We start from the raw sequence: 20,660 nt of genomic DNA, 5'->3' as shown, positions 1-20,660 counted from the left end.
TATTGCATTGAAATAGATCCTCTTCTACGTAGAGTTTAAAGTAGACGCTAAATTTCGACTCAGGTTTGGAGTAAAACTTTTGCTAGAATTCCCCGCGTGATTGAATTTTTTTGACTTATATTATTATTTGACAAAGCAAATATTGGTAATGAGGTTTTGAAGCGAGTCAAACTCCCGTTTCTCATTTTAAATATCTAAGTGAATTTATTACGGGTGAAGAGGTCATTTATATAATCTTATAACATACGATTTGAAATGTACATGCAGTTTGTTCTTCACAAAGTATCGTCCGAATCGTAAAACCTCTCGTATTTGGTCGTGGGTTTTTGAACGGCGTCGTAGTCCTTCCGTCCATCCTGAGCAAGGGGTTTTCCATCCTTGCTTGCCAAGTATCCCAAAAGCGGGCAGTAGGCAATGTTGACAATACCGACAACCCACATCACCCATGCGAATCCGATTTCCCTGACCATTTCACCGCCAATAATGGGCCCTGAAAATGAAGGGCGTGAAAGAGACCAAGAAAGAGAAGAATAACCGGGTTGTCTTACTATAGCCGACATCGCCTCTCCAGTTCACACACGCACTCTTGACCACGTGTGCGAGCAAGCTGCCGGGTACAGTAGCGCGTAAAGTCCTCAAGAACGGAGTGGTTCTTTTCAACGTGTTTAAAGTCGTTAGACTGAGAGGTGGGTGTATATAGGTACGTACTCGAGACGGGCTGAATTTCGAGCTCTGTAGAGACCTTCAGCCGACTCGACTTACCCAGGGAGTACGCCAAGCTGACGGCCACTTGTTGCAAGGAGTAAACCGGTCCGTAACCGTCCTCCTGGTCGACCAACGACGCCAAAAGCGGGACCAGCGCCGCGTCGGCGATACCGATCCCCAGACCCATTCCCAGGTGCGGGATCACCAGCTGCGACATCGTCGTCGCCAGTGGCACCAGGATCGCGCTAACGCCAACCAGGAGCATGGCAAATATGGCCGTTTTGTATCGGCCGATGCGATAGGCCACCATTCCGAAGAAGTTAGTACCGACCAAGTAGCCGATGCTGTCCGGAATGAAAACGGTACCCAGTTGCCATTTCTGAGGAATAAAACAGCGGTTGATAGCCTGGAGAAGCTCGAGCTTTTGACGAGTAGTATTTGCAACAACTCACTTTGGGCTTGACGTGGGTCATCAACCAGAGCGGAAGACACGGTTCCAAAATTGCCATGGCTGAAGTTGAGGACCAGATCGCTCCGGAGACTATTATAATCTTCTTGTCGGACAACAGGTACATCCAGTTAGTACGTGCTTCTGTCTTCTGCTGGTTAACAGTTGACATTCGATTAAAATTCCGGTTAACGCAATGCTCGCTGTGGAAGTCACTGCTTAAGTATAACACGAGTATACGAGTGACATACAAACAGAGCTTTTAGTCTTCGTTGATGAACTGTTACATGGAGGTTGTACCTGTTTTATCGTGTGGAAGTCCAGTGTGGCAAGTTGAAAAACTGAAATATAACCGAGATGATTACTACCTACAGTTGACTGACTATTGACTATGGTTTTGACTCTTTATGGTTTTGACACGAAGGAGGCACGTTCATGCTCTGTGATACCTACAGATCAGGAAGACTATAGCGACCGAAACGAGCAGCAGTGGTGCCGTCTTGCCACTCAGATCGTAGAGAATCGAGCCGATGGGATATCCCAATAAAACACCGAGGGCGATACTGCCTAGGACGAAACCCATGATCTTTGACCTTTCCTCCTCCTCCGAGTATCGTGAGGCCACCAACGACATGCCAGAGACTCCGATGCATGCGGAAGATACGCCTTGAATACTCCTTGCCAAAAACAACACCTCGTAAGACTGGCCGAACGCGAATACTGGAATTGTTTACGACTTATTAACCATCGATCGCAATACCGCCACAGCAAGTTCATCGATTTGTTGAAGGACTAATTTCTGGATGATTGAAATGTTTCACAGGATTTCTGGCCTAGTTGTTTCCATTTCTTATCGCTCACTGAGCTGCTGTGAATTTCGAAAGTCTTGGAAGAGTCAGTGAGAGTCAAATTTCATTTTTGTGAGCCATCGCGACGACAGTAAAGTAACAACTCGTAGAAAAATTACACCAATGTGGTTATCACGTGCGAGTAGAGTTATATATGTATACTCACATAACGCAGCGAGCAGTAGATTCACGCTGCCTATCAGAAGTGGTCGGGCATAGCCCAGAGTTCCCGTCAATGATCCAATCACTGGATTCAGGACCAGTTGAACCAACGCCTTGGAACTCAGCAGAAAACCCACACGACCGTTTTCGTCAGTTTCTGCATCAACGGTTGCATTGCCTTCCAAAGTATAGAGATAGTCAGGAATGATAGGTACTGAAATGAATTTTGAACGGTGAAATTATTTGTCTGTATATAAAGAGGTCTGTACGACGTCCCATATGTGGGAATAATACCATTCGATGAGCTTTGCAAAGCAATAAGAGAGTACAGGGGTAATCACACTAGCTAAAACAATGGACAAGGATCCCTAAGTATTAACGACAGTTTGAGATTCACGTCATATGTCGAGTTTGAAACTAATTTTTCTTCCACAACTGACTTGTAACAAGTATCTTGGATGCGTTTTATGAAAAACTTGTTAGAAACTTTACATAAACATATCGAGATAATGTCTTTCAAAACTTGAGAAAGTTTTTGGTCAACTGCTTGAAAAGCTGACTCGATTTTCATAATCATAAATGTGTGAATGGTAAGTTCTATTTTGTACTTACCAACAACCGTCAAAAGAATGTTGTCCAAAAATAAGCTGAGATAAACCACCGAGACTAGAATCAATCTCGAATTTCTCAGTACTTCGAAACTCATTGTTAACCAAATGTCAAAACCAATTCAATGAACACGGTATTACAAACTAAGAATATATCGAACTATGCTTAAACCAACTGTCAGGGAACATTAAAGTTTGACTGTATTCTTCCACTCAATAGCTGTGATTTCGTTCTGACGTTATTCCTGATTTCTCGTTCATAGAACTAAGCAACTTCGACTCCTCTAAGGATCCCATGACCTTGGGTTGAATATAAGTTTTCTTGTTCAATTTATTTTGTACAAAATTCACATGACAACTGGGAGTCTCAAAGATACCACCATTGCTTTTATAGGTTTTGAGGAAACGACTTGCGCACTCCTAGCCAATATGCGTTACGCCTCCTGGTACCTGTTCACCACCATACGGACCCGGGTTCCGCGTTACACGACTCACTGCATCTTCAACGTATGCTCCGCTACACCGTCGCTTATCTACGCGGCGCAGGCTCACGCACTTCTCGATATTTATGGTGACTTTGTCGACTGGAATTAAATTTTTCACAAAGGAACAATTTGCAGTATAGGATAATGGAAGAGTCCTCCACTATGTGGCCGCCCATAAGGTACTCTAACAAATCTTATATTTCATCTTTCTTCATCGGCGACATCTTTTCACTTTCTTTTACAACCAGGGTGAGCTATATTTTACAGGGGAGAAAACTCGTCATCATCGAAGTTTTTTCCTCCCTCCTCGATATTCCCTGATGAACGCAGCGTCGTGTGAAAAATTACTATTCAAATTGCCCGCGTTTTTTTTCGCTCCTGAAGCGATATCTCAATGCTCATTAATGTCAGTGCCTTAAGGAATTCCCAAGAAGGTGTTCACACCTTCTATTTCACAATTCTAATGGAAGTGCAGAAAACTCATACCGGTATACCATACACGATTACATGTGTGGAAAAATTAATTACTGGCTTATAATGCCGCTGCCTTGCAGCTCGGTTGCAATGGTGCAGCTGTACTGCATTTCCTCACTCCTACACTGTCTCGCCCACTCGGTCACTCAGCAAGAAACACCTGTGAACCAATTCGTGGCAATTGAAATTGGATCCCATGCAATTTCAATCCCAGGTTCTAACCTGTACTCAACTAGCCTTAATCCTTTACGCGAGACGCTTCTCTTCATTTCATATTCCAAAAACTGTAATTTCTTGTAACATGGACATGGAATTCATGCGCATGGATTACTCGAAATCGTTCAGTTAATTGTTTATTTTTCGTTTAAGGCATCAGAGTTTCTGGTACATAATAGTTGATCTTAATCAATACCTGAGAATTTCTCTCATGCAATATTTCACTTACACTAAATGATCGTGTTTTAATAAATACATTCCAAGTACTAGAGAAATATTTTCAATATCGACTGAGTATGTTCAGTTAATTCTTACACTTACACATCATTAGAGCCGCACTTTTGGTCTATGGTTATTGATTTTCGTGAAAGCCAAGTTTGCACGTTGTATGGGAAGTTTAAATCCTGGATTATTGTTACGTAAAATTCATTGTATCGGTTATTGTGGAAGACTCTGTAAAAAACTTTATCTCGTATATTTGTTTTCCGACTGACCGCAATTTCAAGATGTTGAATCAAACCCAGTGGTTTGATGCGATGATCAAACGGGTTGAGATGGAAGCATACGTCAGAAGAGCTTGGGCTGAATAATTAATCGAACATGCACAACTGAGATTCATAAAAATCAACAACCCTAATGTTGAAGTAGAGATGATATCTTCAGATCTATGAATATAATCTTGATACCATTGGTGACGCAGCTTATATCGTAGCTTAAGCAACAATTTTTGCTCCTACAGTTGTGGAGTTCGTCAAGTATGAGTTGAAGTTTGGAAAATATGCAGAATTGAACACGCGTGAATGAATGATTGATACGAAGATGTATCCTATGATTAACGAGATTGAATAACCAGCATCTTATATTAGAATTTAGTGATTCTCGCAACATCGTTCTCCTCTTCTTCACGGATAGCGGACTCCGTTAGACCGAGCCTTGGGCTCGAACACCTAGTTGGGTATGCTTCATCCGGCCCTCTGACATTCGGCGATAATCGACCCTCGACGTAAATGTCAGTCTCCGTGCAGTCCCGATCATCCAGACCAATCCGCGACTCCCGGAACCGCCTGGGATGATCAACGTTCATTTCCTTTGAACTTCTTCCAATCGGACTTCGCCTACCCTGAAGTAACAACGTGCGCTTTATTGGCTGTGATTGGCATTTTTAACGGTATACTTGAGCGTGGGATAATTCATTGATAAATTGGTGACAACTGAGTGTCCTGGACTTAAATTTTGGGGAATAATAAGGATTTACTTCTGTATTTTCGACGCAAACTCTGGGCACCGGCTGCAAATGATCAACTTCCCGCATTTCGGAGTTGAACGCGTAGTTGTTGTATCCAGGTCTCTGCCGAACATACGGGCTCACGCTTCGAGGAACGAATCTCGAGTTAGGACTGGAACATCCGTAGTAGTTAGGGTGGTAGGCCACTGTTGGTAGGCTGGCCACTCCCGCAGCTGCCGTGCTTCCGGGAAATGTGTAATCGTATAGTGCCTGATGAGACTGCAAATAAGGAAACTGGAGAAAAATAAGAGTAAACCGGTGGAAAAGATCGATCCAACTTTTAAGGTGAAATGGGGTAGGTACCACTGAACAGTGCTAACCAACAATTCAGATGTGAGACAGAGTCATAAGGCTACTGACCATACCGAAAGTCGATACCGAAAGCTTTCCGATCATCTTATGAACTACAAATAATAACAGCGGTATGCATAAAAGATGTATGATAAAGTTCTATTTACAAGTCTGATGCACGGGAATATTAAAATGTACAGTGAAGTCATAATATAAATAAAAACTTAACTACTGTTAGGATACCTAGAAACTATATAGTTCAAAATAACGGGACAAAACTACCATAGTATTATAGGTTTAAACAATATTCTATATAAAAAGAGGAAGGTTGTGGTCTGGGTTCAGTTAAAAGTGTTTTTCGGTTTACAAAAAGAAAAGATGACCAGCGTCGACATGGTCTTGATTCTAAAATTCCCGGTTATCCCTCTTATTCCATATTGAAGGATTGAATTGGCACTAGATGGAAGATCTACATTCTAGAAAAAAGTGGGAACTTCTGGTCCAAGTTGAGGGTTCCACATTTCATGTTCGGGGTGTCACATGAGTCTAACCTGTCGAGCGATGGTGTTCGTTCTGGGGTCGACAGTGTAATCCTCAGGCTCGTACCTCGCCGAAAGAGTCTTGTCCTGACCAAGACGCGTGACCATGTAGTAGGTCCTCGGTATGAGAACGCCGAGTATGATGAGGTAGGCGCTGGCGATAACGCCAAAGGAGACAACGCAGTCGCGAGTTTCCGGTTCGACGAGAATGAAGCAAGTAATCCATACAGCCCAAACAATCAAGAGACCGATGACAGTTCCGAAGAAGCATTTTCCCTCACGGTAATTCCTCTGGATTTGAGCGATGAAACAGCAAACTACGAAAAGTTTGAGAAGGAGGAATATGTCGTAGCTGAGTAAGGCGACAAATGTGCAGCTGCGGATGATCTTCCCGGAATCGTTTTTGTTGAGGACGAAAAACATGGTTGATATGGTTATTTGAACGCTCGAAACGAAGAACACCATCAGACCTTGGAGGTACCCGTTGATGTGTGTGGTGAATATACCGCCGACCGAGAAAGCCAGGAACAAGGCTCTTGATAGCATGATCGAGAACGCGATTCCAATCGACATGCTGGTGACGAGGATTTTCCTGGAGTTCAGGTGTTCAACGCCGAACGTTGCGTCGTTCATGCAGAAGGGAATCACGGACTGGAGCATAAAGATTGTCGAGAGGATCAGGACTATCGTCAACGCTGGATTACCGTCGAGAACTTCGTCGACTACGTAGCGGTAAACTATGAAGACGGTGATGATGAGACAGGCGACGGTCCCACAGGCGACAACGGTCAATATAATCGGTATCCAGAGACTGGTTTTCAAAATTCCCCTGGCGTCACGATTACGGCCGTGACCAGGCTCGCCAATTCTTCGATGAAAGTTTGAACACTTCTCACAGCTGTTCGCGTACTTTCTAACGCACAGTTTCGGCATCCTGGGTATGTGAAGGTCCGAGGTGATCTCACTGGTAACAGCGTTGATCTTGTAGGCGATGACTTCCTCCTCTTCTTCCCTCAATTTCTTCCTCGTCACAATGTACTTGACCGAGTGGGCCTTCGGCAATATGTGCAGAGCATCGTAGACCTCGTTATACATCATCGAGGTCTTCTTCCTTGAGTTAAAACGCGGCAGCACGCATTTCGCGCCGTTAGGACACGTCTTCTTCTGCAGCTCTTGGAGCGAACGAGCCGTCTCCACGATCGCTTTGCCGATGCTGAGAAGGTACGGTGAGTGTATCACCGACTCGCCTGCTGTTCGAAGAAACGTGTCGGAGCTGGAAAATTCTTCAAGCAAGTCGAAATCGAACGGCTCTGTTTTTATGATGTAAGAACCGGGTGGCACGTGATCTGTAACAAGTTGAAGAAGCTTTTCGATGAATTTCTTGTTTTGGCATTCTGATCTGCAATGCGAAAGTGTTATCACAACGCGGCAACAAACTGCGGGAAAATATAAATGAAAATTCGTTACACGAAACAAAAGGATTAATCCTAAAAGTAAATAAAAAAAAAAAAAGAAAAAAACAGTGCGGCCAAGTGATCAGCTAAGTGGAAAAGCTCGTAAAAGAAGGGGCTCATGGTGTTTCGGTATAGAAGGTACAGACTGGATTTGAGTTGGGAAAGGCGCGCCTAATTTCAGGGGTCTTAGGTTTTGATGGAAGTGCGAAAAGAGGAGTACAGAATGAACTTCGCCTACCATCGACGTGAGAGCCATCCAAAGGCAGAACCACCCACGTTATTTCTGGACCGATTATTTTTTCGCCGTTCTCGATCCATATTTTGATCTCGTCCTTGCTTCCCGCAACAGCGATCACCACGTGTGTAGAATTATCCGTGTCCAAAATTTCCGTGTGGCTTTTCAGACAGATTCCGGCTTTCCGGCTGATGTCCAAAAAAACGTTCAAAACGTCCGGTGAATTCGAGAGGAACAAATCTACTACTTCGTACTTGGTGCTCAAGAAATCCACCATGATGCTGACAAGAGGTTTAGAGAAATTTTGATCGCTGTACGAGCTCATTGGCACAAGGCTAAACTGTTCCAGTGGCTCTAGTGTCTCACGGTACTCGTTCGGAACCAAGACCCCCAGTTCGTAGTAGGATGTGCAATCTTGTTCCACCGCCACCATCAGGGCCTCCTTGAAAACTGCCATCTTATCGTGACAACTGTCACGAATCTTCACTCCTATCGAGGCAACAAGTCGAGGTGGTAAATTCTCTGATTCTGTAATCCGAACTTTGATCAAAATCTGCGCTAAAGTTTTACCTACCCAATGTGAGACCAGGGATGTAATCATACTTGTTCAACTTCTCAACAACGTACAGCGCTGTGGTGACTTCTTGGAAGCCTTTGGGAGATGAAACGTTACAGTCTGGCCCGTAGTTTGTGTCCGCGAATACTGAAAAAGCAGTGGAAACACTGACCATTCAATTCGCCTCTATACTGTCTGCGTAATAACCTGACAATATTCATAATTATTCCAAGAATAACCCCAGTAACAAAATGATCCATGCGATTTTCTTGTCATTGAAAAATTCCTGTTCATTGCAGTAATTGAAAATCAGGTATCAAGTTTCATCCTCGAAACACAGGACTGGGAATGATGAATCAATTCGGTGTGAACTTTTATGCTAGGAGTTCAGAGCTGATCATTGAATTTGGAAAAGAAATGGTGTCACATGGTGTCTGGTTAAAAATCCGTAAAAAATTCAAGGACATTTCTAGGACATTTTCAGGTTATTCAAGGACAATAACATTAGAATGTTTACAGGATACTAAAACAATTCAATGATAGTTTCCAGGACTTTTGAAGGACAAGCAAAATTCAAGGGTATTTCCCGGACAACTGTACACCATATGTCAGATAATTCCGACTTACCGACGATGATCGCGTCCCCGCTCACTTCCAAAAGGGTTCGGTTTCTCTCGCATATTGAGTAATCGTTCGCGAACGCGATACCGACTAGGTTTAAAACGGTTAGAGTGAAAAGCGTCCGAATCGCCATGCCTGATGCCTGCTTTGATGCTCGCATCGTTCATCGAAAGTGACAGGGCTGCAGTGTATGAACAGTTTGTCTTTGTACCATGGTTAGTCGAACGGTACTGAACTTGGCCTCGTATCACATTGTTTAAGGCGTTGTTCTTTCGTTTGTAGTCGATGTTTTGTCGATACGAAGGTCGGTAAGCAGTTCGGGGTACAATTTACGCCCATATATCTCCTATCTATACTTGTGTCGTTAAATATCTAGCTGGAAACAGCGAATCGATTTCAGCGAAAGTAGCGTGCTCGATGTGAACCAAGAATCGCAATTGCGCAGCATGGAAATATTCCCTTTCAGGTAATCGTAACTATTTATTCTTTGGGATCAGGTTGAAGCCTGCGTTAATAACACACAGCATCACGTGACACTAAACGATTTTCCAAACTCGTCTCGTAATTAAACGATTCGAATCCCAGGGGATAATGGAAGCTCCGGACTGGATTCGTCACACATGAATTAAGTTACACAGTGCTGATTGTTAGCGGATATCTGCACAGTTTTAAAAACCTATTTTAATTATTCCCGGTTTTGGGTTCGGAAAGTCTTCGAGCAATGGGACCTTATCACAGCGTGGGTTACATTTATGCAAGCTTAGCTTTTTGGCTTGGTTAGAACGAGTGACGCGGAACCGACTGACATGTCATGTTAGTGCCGGAGCCCAACAGCTGACAACGGTTCATGGCTTTTCAAAGGTGGGCAGGTGCCTCACTGTGCAGAGGCCGTGACTACAACGTTCGATATCGAAGCCGTACTTTTACCCTGCCTGCCAAGCTTCGTTCGCTAAGCGTTAAGCGAATTAGTCATTTAGTCGTATACCAAATTGCGCAACGCTTCTTGTCGGGGATAATGTGACGGGTCCGTTCTCAAACCGTGACAGGGATAACCTTCGCTTATGATTCCACAATCTGGGGTTAAAGTGAATAAAGAAAAAGTTTTTTCTTGACCTAGGTATTGATGAGAGTTGATTTATCGGATGGGGCCACTCGGGCCGAAACGTCAACTAATAATTGTCTTCTCATTGACCTTCATTCATATCCAATAAATCAACTCTCGTTAAAGTGAACAAAGGTCTTCCCAGTCCACATTATTTCTATATACCGTTTCCAAACCATTACGTAATGATCTTTGATTTTGTTTAAACTATTCTAGACTGTCTCACCGTCTAATAAAAAATTTTACGTTCGGTTGTACTTTTGTGCATTGAACCTATGGCTTTTCACCAAATCATCTGATATCCTCATATTTGCAAGTTTATAATTGATTACAGGTTGAGAAAAAATACTTTGCTTGATTATGTGATTTATTGGAATGTGATAATGTGTTTTAATAAACATGAAGTTACAGAGATTGCCGTACATAATTTACCGTGTGTGGATAAAAAGAATTTAGAATTAATCAAAACGAATTCTGGGGTCGTTCCAATTTGCAGCTATGGACTGTTGCGAATGTCTCCGTGTAGGTAAGTTGACACGATGCCGCGTTGTTGTCGAAGGTCATCTCGCCCACCTTAAACTCAGGGTTGACTGCGACCTGTGAATTAACGAGTGACAGGGAATGACCATCAGTCTATAGTTTAGAACCGTCGTAAAAGTGCCATTCTCTGACCATAGCTTTTGGGACTAAGTGTTCAGCCGAAATTGCGTGGAACACGATAAATCAATAATTGCGGTCTCACCTTCATGGTATATAGCCCGGGGTCAAGTTCCGAAATGTCAACCCATTGACAGTCGATGTTGTGTCTGTAAATGTCCGTACAGTTTACTGAGATTCCCTGATCTCCGTACTTCTCGCATTTGTATCTAAAACGAGGCGTGAAAAAATGGAATGAACGTTGTGTGTATTGATGTTTTGTTAGAGAAATCGAGGGGAAACAACTTGTAGGTGTACCATTAGGTTTTTAGGAGGCCTAAAAATGCGGCCAGCCAGGCCGAAGCGGCTTACTTGAAGTGCCAAGCGACGCTGATGTCGTTATCAGATTCAATATTAGTTTACCACTCGTCGAAGTATGGATTAAATTAAGACGGGCTTCGTTTCTGTCTTACTTATATAGCTACATGAATTAAATTTGGTAACTACAGACCTTGGCTCGACGCCTGGCAAGCACTGATTATCTTCGAGACAGAAGGACGCTTTGTGACCCTCCGCAACTCTGTTTCCTCTCGCATCGATTATGTCGAATGTCGCGAAAACTTCCATCGAATGATAATGCCTGGGAGCGTGGTTAGTTTTGGAAAAATAAGAAAGAGATTGTTTGAATATCGGGGTAATTTGAGCCTAATCTTCTTTCGTCCGTTTAGTCCTCAATGGACACTTACATGTGGCACATGTGCCATTCCCATAGATGCTTCGGTACCGAGGGACGAAAATCGGCTGTACCAGCGTTGAGAATCCTCGCTGTGAACCTCAAGAGCCGTCTGGTCTCAAGATGCCAGTTATCCGACTCCTTCTGAATCTTGTAAGCCTGAGAAGCGACGCAATTTTCCTCCATCGCGCACTGTAGCCAGTATAGTTGGCGGTCCTCGAGGTGCGCGGTTCTCATCAGTTCCAAGTGGTCGAAGACCAAATCCGCAATTTGCTGAACGCAGATGACGCTCGCGATGTTCTCCGCGACTCCTAGATAGCGTGGGACAGTAATAAACGTTGGCGTTTCGACACCACGGTCCATGCGAAAGGCGAGGAAGCAAACCACTGGCAGTTTTACCTGGACATTCAAGGACTTCGTCGTGGAGACAGTGCGCCAAGTTCGGCTCGTCGCCATGACACTTGACACCGCTGATCTTCATCGGCATCCGGTTACCGCCAAAAAAGTTTGTCTGTACAGCGTCCGAAGCGTAGCCAAGGCCGAGCTGCTTGCAAACCACGCCAGCCTCGAAGAGAGACCATCCATCCCCACAGACGACACCCCATTCTGATGAGAAGGTTCGTCACTCGTCAAACTATACGTTCGTTCTTGTAATTCGATCGATTCAGAAGAAAAATATTACGCGCTTATTCACTCGTACATCGGGTGGCAAGCTATTGCAATGATTTCATCCGGTTTCATCTGAGTTCAAGAGATTTCATGCGATTTTATGCAATGTATTATGATTTCAAAGTGATTTCAATCGATTTCATCTGAGTTCCAGGGATTTCATGTGAATTCCGTGGTTTCAAGTGGTTTTATGCGTTTTCATCAAATGAATTCAAAGTGAGTTCAAGTGATTTCAAGGAATTTTAAAGTAACTGCTATTCAAAGTGGTTTGCGATATCAACAAGTGAATACCTCGAAAAATTCAATGTGATTCTAACGAGTGGGGTGCTTCTTCGACTGAGGCACAATGGGTTTTCAATTGGATTTTATACTCCATCTTCGCAACGAAGGTGCGTGTGCGACTTCGTTCAATCAGTGCGTAGTGCTTTGTTGTTTGTCGTTTTATATCGACGGGTCGAAGAAAAGTAGGTAAGGCACGTCGGACCGCCAGGTAAATTGGATCTTTGGCTCTACTGGGAGCACCTACATTCCGCCCTGTACTTTTCTGAGAATCGAGAGCCGTCCAATTTGCTCGGTGGTCCAACACACCCCACTTTCCGCTACCACTCACCATCCGTTCCCAGCTTCACCTCGACTCGACCTTCGCTCGGTATCCGACCGCCGACCAACCTCACTGCCATCCCTTGGCGGTGGACGTCTTTGATCCTCTCCTTTGGCCGCTTAACCGCCGCCGGTGCCGGCGTCGTTGGCTCATCCTCGTGAGCGCAAATCACACCGGCTGCTTCGCTCCCTTTGCAGTCGGATTGACCCCAGCCGTCGAAACGGCAACTGGCCAGCGTGTCTTCAGTACCGTCGCAGTGGATGTTGTCCATCCAGAAACGACCTGGGGTAATAAATCTTACCTCTTACAATTAACCCTTTGATTCAAGTGGGGACGCTCAGCGTCCTACGCTGAGAGAAATGTTTAGTTCCGGTTGCCGCTCAGTCCTTAACTATTTTCATTTTTTACCACAATCAAAAAATATAGTTCTAGGTAGAAAATGAAAATTAGTTTTCTAGCTGTTACCAGAAAGTCTAGTATCCGTTACTATTCTTTCTCATTACGATCACTGTTGCTATATTTTTTTGCAACTGTTGCGAAAATTTAACGCTTGTGCGAGAATAAATTGACGTTAAAGCCTTGTTTAGCTAAAAAAGTAGAGTAAACCTTGCAAACTGATTTTGCGTTGCAATAACCAAAAAAGGATCGACAATAGCGCGAAATTTTTACGCGTACCTCGTTTTTCGTAATTCCAACAATATTCAAACAGTTTTTTTTAACGATACCTGTTTTACTGAATTCTTACAGTTACTAAAACAAATGAAATTTTTCTCAGCTTACCTTATTTTTCCAGCTTTTTATTTATTAAACTAATTTTTTGGTAACAAAACACTCGAAGTACGCTAAACTTCTTCAGTTTGTCTGCTTTTTGATGACGACACGCGACGTTTTGAGAATGACTGATGCGAATTTACTGCGATTATTGGGTGATGGTAATATTCATAGTAAATTTGCGCTACAGGACAAAAAACGAAAATATACCGCATTGTTTTTCTTTCTAATTTATAACAATGCTCGATGTATAACTTCAGCAGCAAGTTTTACAGAAAATTTCTGGCATGATTATTAGCATTTTCATTTTTGAATATATTCCTTCTGAAGCGTTTAGCTCACATTATTTAACTAAAACCTTGTATCGTTTATTCTTAGAAATAAGGTACCGCTCGAAATTTTTCATTTTCGAAAGGAACTGCCTTACTAACTAATTAACTAACTATCCAATAAAACAGAACTTTTGGTTCGAGGTATCGAATTTATCACATATCGTCGCAGAGTCACGTTACGAAGAATCAGTCGTACGATTTCTTGCAAACTGTTAAACAGATGAAAAATAATATATTTTCGAAAAGGACGAACAAGTGACGTAATGCCGTTTAAATCTGAGTAGACAAGACAGTTGCTTGTGTATTTTTTTTTCTGGCACAACGTTTCAGCAATACATCCGATGTTGAAATTTTTCTAATTTTATTACAATCACGTTGGGTTTATTTTCGACGATAATGACGTTTATACGAAGGCAACAAGCAATTCCGTAAGATTAATAAAACCCCTCGTTTAAAATTTCCTCGCCTTGAAATTGAGCCTCAAGTTGTGCAATTTTTATCACAAAATATAATCCTTCACAAGCTCTGATGAGACTTCTCGGTCTGTTTACAGAATTGTGTATATATATATATATATATATATACATATATACATATATTATATTGACGTTTTAAATACATTCTCTACGTGCCGGAGGCATGCCAATAAGCATTAAGTAAACAGGTCTGTATTTCTCGTTAATTTCATTCGGCGGAAATTGTCTCCTTTTCAATGTAAGGACCCGTCACGCTCGGCTGTTTCCCAATATTCACCGATACCCGGAAAATTCCTAATTATCATCATCATGTAACATCCAATCAACGAGATTTGAGAAAGAGAAGGAGGGCGATGTCGAAACGAACAATAAACCCAACTACTATCACCTGGGACTTGTTTGTCTTCCGAAACAAATGAGAATTCGGGATTCTTCGTCATCGGTAAATCTCTCTCGATTGAGTTAATATTAATTCCACCGATGCGATGGTCGGAATGAATGGAAAGACCGAAGAAGTCCGGAGTAAAAACTCGGTTGCGTAAACAGTTTTTTTTTTTTTTTTTAATAGGTCAACATTCCCAATCGTCACTTTCGTATAATGTGTCTATAATCCTGATTTACGATCTCGCACATTGCAAACATTTATCGAGTGTGTTTTATCTCAACGAAATTTCACACATCATCCCAAATTTAATCGGGTTTTAAGAGCGTGAATAATATTTCTTTTTTTTTTTTTTTTTCATCACCACCGAGTAGTAATATTCACCCTAATTAGTTGACAAAGACCCGATAAAATATGAAGAAAACGACGGTTTTTTAAAGTATTTGAAAGATCGACACAGTTCGATATAAAATGAGCGGAATTTTAATAATGTTATCACAGAATGCGTGGGATTTTTCTGCCGCGAAATACATTTTTTTTTTTTTTATTCATTCAGGTACAGTTGTTGAGAAATTTTTAAGAAGAGTTCGAAGTCTTGAAAAATTTCCGAAAGAAAGAAGGTACGTGAATTTCTGAGATCCTCTGCGAACAGATTTTTTTTTTTTCGAAACTGTATTAGGCACTTTTTTCTTACAAAAAAATCGAATCTTGTATTCTTATATAATGCGCAAATATCCTTACGCCTGGCTTGTCCGAAACGGCCATTGGTCGTCTGTCTTGTCGCACTTTCAAAGCCCAATTGCCTGCAGACGACATTTGCCTCCATGTAATCCCATTCATCGTCACAAATGCTGCCCCACTTTCCATTGTGCAAAATTTCAACGTTTCCTAGAAGCAAAATAAGAATAAGAAATAAGCATATCGCTTGATTTACAAGCAAAGTTTGTCCGGCAGTTTTTGCACGACGAGTCAACCTCACATTCACCCTCCGCAGTTGTTGTATCGTACACTTTGCATCGAATATATTTCAACGATTTTTCGTTGCGTAATAAAATAACGGAATTGTTTCGTTGAGCGTGAAGAAATGATCCAACCGGTACAAATAAATTAAGGTCATCTAGTATTCCTACCCTCACCGACCGAGCAATTCTTGTATTAATTCTTGAGTTTAAAAAGAAACGATCCAACAGGCACAAATAAATTAAGGTCATCTAGTATTCCTACCTTTACCGATCGAGCAATTGTAGTTTATTTAATATAGGAGGAAAAGGAATGAGCTTGCTCGGTCGGTAAAGGAAGATATGAAAGCTTGTATACCTCTTTTATCTTTGATAACTGCTAGATCAGAAAAGGGGGTAAAACTGGTGATTTCACTTTTCGTAACAATATTATAACCAGTTGTCAGATGGAAAGGAAGTGGATTATTAATTTCCATACCAGGGCTTTTGGTAAAACTGAGGGGAAAATAACTCGAGGTTCGAGTGACGAAACAATCTGTCAATTCGAATAAATTTAATTTAATTTCTGTAGTTCAGCTTAAATTTTTATTCTGTGAAATGGTTTTGTTTTTTTCTTTCAATTCATTAAATTTTTTTTTTTCTTGACGCTAGAAACGTTTGATTAACGCGAGAATCAGTCAAAAAGATACGAATAGCATCAAATAATTACAGCTGACGAGGAAACTAAGAGACGTTAATTTATCGTCAAAGTTTCTTCACATTATCAACAATTTCGCAACAGATAATTCCTACTTTTCAGTTACTTTTATCGAATTCTTTGACATATTTTCTCATTTTCTTTCCAATCATCTTTCACGCTGCGAAGAAAAAGAGCTCTGAATGTGCTTGATATGATATTTTATAACACGGTCTCATTGCCCGGATTTTTACCCCATAAGTATACCTCGTGTGGTCGCGGTTAACACATTTTCACATCCATTCGTCTTGTACGTCTACAACTTTCACAACTAGTTATCCATGAATTATTACGCAATATTTGTGGTCTAAAGTTTTTTTAATCTTTTTTCAATAACAATCAAAGTATACATCCTGTATTACATGTCAAATCTGAATTTTGTACCTTTCGAAATGTTCGCCGATTACACCGGTCAACACAAATTTTGAGTCTCGGTTCTATTATATGTGAAATTTTAATTTCTTCCAAGTAACAGATCAAAAAAATAGTAATTTTATTGGATAAAGTTTGATTTTTTAAAAACCAGAACGATATTTCGGATTTTAAGAAAAATTACCTATTTTCACAAACATTTATTGTTAAATAACAATTAAACAAACTCCAGTTTTGCATTTAAATTTTTATAACAAAAGTGATTCAAATGCGAAAATGAAGTTTGTTCAATTGTTGATTACGATGGTTGAGAAAATGAGTAATTTTTTATTTTTTTTCAATCCAATGTATCGTTACGGTTTATACAAAAGTAATTAAATAAAAACAAAGGTAAAAAAATTAAAACAGACTCAAAATTCTCGTCGACCGGTCATATTTATCAACATAAAAAAGACAAACGCAAACCTTATAAGCAATAAATGAAGATTTTGGTTATTATTACTCGACTTCTTCATTTCTCTATCGAATTTTTAACTCAAACAGTTTTCGTTGCACAGATTTTATGATAGTGGTGGATTCTGCTGATCTGATTTATTGACTGTAACTTTCGGACAACAATTTAATTATAAAAACTTTGTTGCGTATTAAAAAAAAAAAAAAAAATAACGAAAAAAAAATCCTACAAACTGTATTGAAAGTGGAATAATTTTAGTTTACAATTTTCACGGCCAGTAAAAATGAGAATCTTAACAGTGTCGAAAAATTTACACGATGAAAAATTGTTTCAGACACCTCAAAGTCCGAAGAGAAATTTTGTTTACATTTTTTTTATCCATTTACCAGCAATAAATCACGTATGTACTTGATGAAATTACAAATGTAAAAACCTACAGGAAGTTATAAGAATCTTTGCATAGGATTGATGCACAAAGAATAAAAAATCCTTTAATAACTAACCAAGAGAAAAGAAAAAAAAAAGTAACTATAATTTAGCTAATTAACATTCAGATCTCTGATTCATTTGCAGTTCTATTCCTTTCTGCTTTCATTTTATTCAATTTCTTACTCTTATCTAACCAGACCCCTCAATATTATAGAATAGCGAAAAAAAAAAATCTTTTGCTGATTGTAAAACAAAAAGATAAACAGTTTTTACGTAATTCGAAAGTTCCGACTGTTTATATTCATAATTTGACTCAATGTAAAAATGCTCGATTTCATTGGGCACAAAACGCATATAATAAAGCAAATCTCGACTTGTATTAATTACTGTGTGCGGTTTTTAAGACGCTGCACAATATTTGTTCGCCTATAATATTTTACCTTTGAAAATTGTGGGCGGAGGTTTTTCTTTACAAAGCGTAGACGATATTCAGCCGAGCCTTTTACGGAGGTAAACGGGAATGAATGGCTTTATAATCAGGTGAACAATGGCTCAAAGTATAATAAAATAAAATTAACAACGGGTAGTAATTGCATTATAAGCCGAGGTGTATTCACGCTGTTTGATATATTTTTACAACTAGCTTGCGTATTTTTATCTTTCAAATACAACGGTTGTTATGGAACCTGTTGAACAACCGTTTAACGAGTCTGAATTGTGAGTCGAGTTTAGCAGCTGAAAAAAACGTGGCTCAGAGAGTCGTCAGCGTAGAGGAATGATAACGCCGTTTACAATAGTACGATTTTACGAGCCCTCGTGCAGCGTGAATATCAACAGACTGATTTAGAATCAACGCCGATGACGACGTATCCGTATTATCTGAACTTGAAATAATAAGATAATATCAAGTTACATGTGACTGTCGTGTCGTTAGGTTAAAAAAGATCCAGCGTCGTTTTTTAAAACTTCGTAGAAACGGAGATATCGATTCGAATAAATTGAAATAATCTGAAAACGTGAAGAGAAAAGAATATCGTTAGAGCAACAAAGGGTCGGAAAATTGTATATTCTATTAAAAAATCATGACTCGATGAATTTTCAATATTTTCAAATTAAAATTGACTCGGTAATCCTTAGCGAAACAACAAAGTACCGGAAAATTCATCATTCTACTAAAAAATCACGACTCGATGAATTGTTCAACGTTTTGAACTGAAAATTGACTCAGTAATCTTTACTGAAACAAAATTTTGAATCAAAGAAAAAATCTTAAAACAACCGAGTACCGGGAATTTGATCATTCTACTCAAAAATCATGACTCAATGAATGTTTAATATTTTAAACTGAGAAAATTCAAATCTTTGAAACATCGAAATTCCGGATTATTGGAGATTTTCAGTGCCCTGAATTTCTGGCTTGGTAAAATTTCACGATTTTGATCTTTCTTTGCTTAGGATTTTCGATATTTTTACGTTCGGAATCCCGGTCATTCTGATTATCGGATTTTCTAATTTTTTGCACCCACTCGTTGATTAAACTCCGCTGTGCGATTATACTTTAATTTGTCGGAATATTACTACAATTTTCCATTAAATGAAACAATTGACGGAATTTTTCCAAATTTGCATAATAATAATTTTGAAAATTTCAGTTTCTTTACTCTTTCTAACCAAATATATTTCCTCGGTTTAGAAAACTTTCAATTTTTACCTCACAATCAGTTTCCCGGCGCCTGAGTATGACGATTTAACAAGAAAACGAAAAAAAAAAAAAAAAATAACATCACACCGTTTCAACGAAACAACAAAATCTCCGCAAAGGGAATAAATAATTAATCGGTCTCACGTACCTTCGTAATCACCGTTTCCGCCGACGAGTTTTATAGCCCCTTCTTGTTTTTTCAATTTCCTAAAGTCTTTTTTCAATTTCCTGACAATCTTCGCCCTTGTCTCACGGCTGATGTCGAAAGCGGCGTTTTCAACCCCGGTTGAATTGTCAACCGCGTCAACGAACGCGAGACAAACGATCAATCCCGCGTATAAGTACAATTTGTACATTTTCGATATGAAAAAAAAAAAAAAACGTGTTTTGGTAAAAAAAATAATAAATGAAGGAACGAAAAAAAAACAAAAAAAAAAACCCCCCGCTCCTTTCGCAGGAAATTCGATGATATCAGCCAGTCCTCCGGCTTCTTAAAAAATCAATCGATCAAGGATCTTTAAATTCTTCTCGCCGTTCAAGATCCAGCTATTCAAACCGCTAATTGCGTCCGAAATCAACCGAAAGCTAATTAGCGTTGCGATCTCGATGACCAGCCGATGACCCCCGGGGTGAAATTTTAGCGCCAATGGTCAATCTGTCGCGAGTGAAGAGCTTTCAGCAACTGGCCTAAGATCCGCGTTCCGTTTGGTTATTAACCCTGTCAATTATACCGTTCACACAGTCAGAGAACGTTGTTGGTGGTCTTTCATTTGCCTCGCTGCGTCTGTTTCTTCACTTGGCAATCGGACCTGCACGCTTATGCAATCCACGTCATAACCGCGTTTCATGGGATTAATTGATAATCTCGATAAATAATAAATCGATTGTTCATGCATTAGAGGACCGTAATAAGTCGTACGGAACACACAGGGTTCGTTTATCCCGGTGGAAAATAATTTATACGCCAAAGTGCAGTAAAGTGTAGTTCGTTAAACATTGTAGGATATATTCGAAAATTTTAGGAAGTCTTCGAAAAGCGTACAGCGTGTTGAAAAATCGTCGAGGATTGTAGGATTTTTCATACAATGTAACGAATATTTTATACAATATTTATAAAAATCTACAATTTTATATAAAAGATAATTGTAATTACCCATAACGGTAGAAATGTATTTTTTTTTTTCATAGAAACACGTGAAATTTTATAAAAAAAAAAAAAAAAAACTACCAGTTCGTAGAAGAAATGGCGAACATCTAAAATTTTCTATGAAAAATAATAACAATCTTGGAGCCAGATAACATATATTTTTTTTATCGTTGTATTCAAAGAAATTCTTTGAAAAGTACAACTTTTTACGAACTCCGTGACTTCGTGTACA

At 40.1% G+C, this 20,660-nt stretch overlaps 3 protein-coding genes across 6 annotated transcripts; all 3 read right to left on the bottom strand.

The window, feature by feature from the left end:
* LOC124222969 (synaptic vesicular amine transporter) lies at positions 1-3,103 on the bottom strand. 2 transcript variants are annotated; one of them, XM_046634522.2, is made up of 7 exons: positions 2,776-3,103; positions 2,168-2,377; positions 1,607-1,873; positions 1,454-1,494; positions 1,158-1,307; positions 763-1,084; positions 1-490 (listed from the first exon to the last, which is right to left on the bottom strand). In XM_046634522.2, the coding sequence occupies exons 1-7, from the start codon at positions 2,867-2,869 to the stop codon at positions 276-278; spliced, it is 1,299 nt and encodes a 432-aa protein (XP_046490478.1). In that variant the 5' UTR covers positions 2,870-3,103; the 3' UTR covers positions 1-275. The 2 variants fall into 2 exon arrangements, with proteins under 2 accessions (XP_046490478.1, XP_046490479.1); XM_046634523.2 differs by having other exon boundaries at positions 1,158-1,304.
* Positions 3,104-4,070: 967 nt separating this feature from the next.
* Positions 4,071-9,823, bottom strand: boss (bride of sevenless). 3 transcript variants are annotated; one of them, XM_046634517.1, is made up of 6 exons: positions 8,934-9,823; positions 8,325-8,473; positions 7,754-8,239; positions 6,074-7,407; positions 5,202-5,465; positions 4,071-5,066 (listed from the first exon to the last, which is right to left on the bottom strand). In XM_046634517.1, exons 1-6 carry the CDS (start codon positions 9,092-9,094, stop codon positions 4,809-4,811), a joined length of 2,652 nt encoding a protein of 883 aa, XP_046490473.1. In that variant the 5' UTR covers positions 9,095-9,823; the 3' UTR covers positions 4,071-4,808. The 3 variants fall into 3 exon arrangements, with proteins under 3 accessions (XP_046490473.1, XP_046490475.1, XP_046490476.1); XM_046634519.1 differs by having other exon boundaries at positions 5,202-5,450; XM_046634520.1 differs by having other exon boundaries at positions 8,325-8,453.
* Positions 9,824-10,378: 555 nt separating this feature from the next.
* Positions 10,379-19,977, bottom strand: LOC124222968 (lysyl oxidase homolog 2). Its single transcript, XM_046634521.2, has 8 exons — positions 19,430-19,977; positions 15,371-15,517; positions 12,678-12,950; positions 11,798-12,004; positions 11,412-11,709; positions 11,177-11,305; positions 10,772-10,895; positions 10,379-10,626 (listed from the first exon to the last, which is right to left on the bottom strand). Exons 1-8 carry the CDS (start codon positions 19,635-19,637, stop codon positions 10,492-10,494), a joined length of 1,521 nt encoding a protein of 506 aa, XP_046490477.1. The 5' UTR covers positions 19,638-19,977; the 3' UTR covers positions 10,379-10,491.
* Positions 19,978-20,660: the final 683 nt, after the last annotated feature.

The sequence above is a fragment of the Neodiprion pinetum genome, chromosome 7 (genome assembly GCF_021155775.2).
Source record: "Neodiprion pinetum isolate iyNeoPine1 chromosome 7, iyNeoPine1.2, whole genome shotgun sequence".
NCBI classification, from domain to species: Eukaryota; Metazoa; Arthropoda; class Insecta; order Hymenoptera; family Diprionidae; genus Neodiprion; species Neodiprion pinetum.
This window is presented reverse-complemented; position numbering and strand designations above follow the sequence as displayed.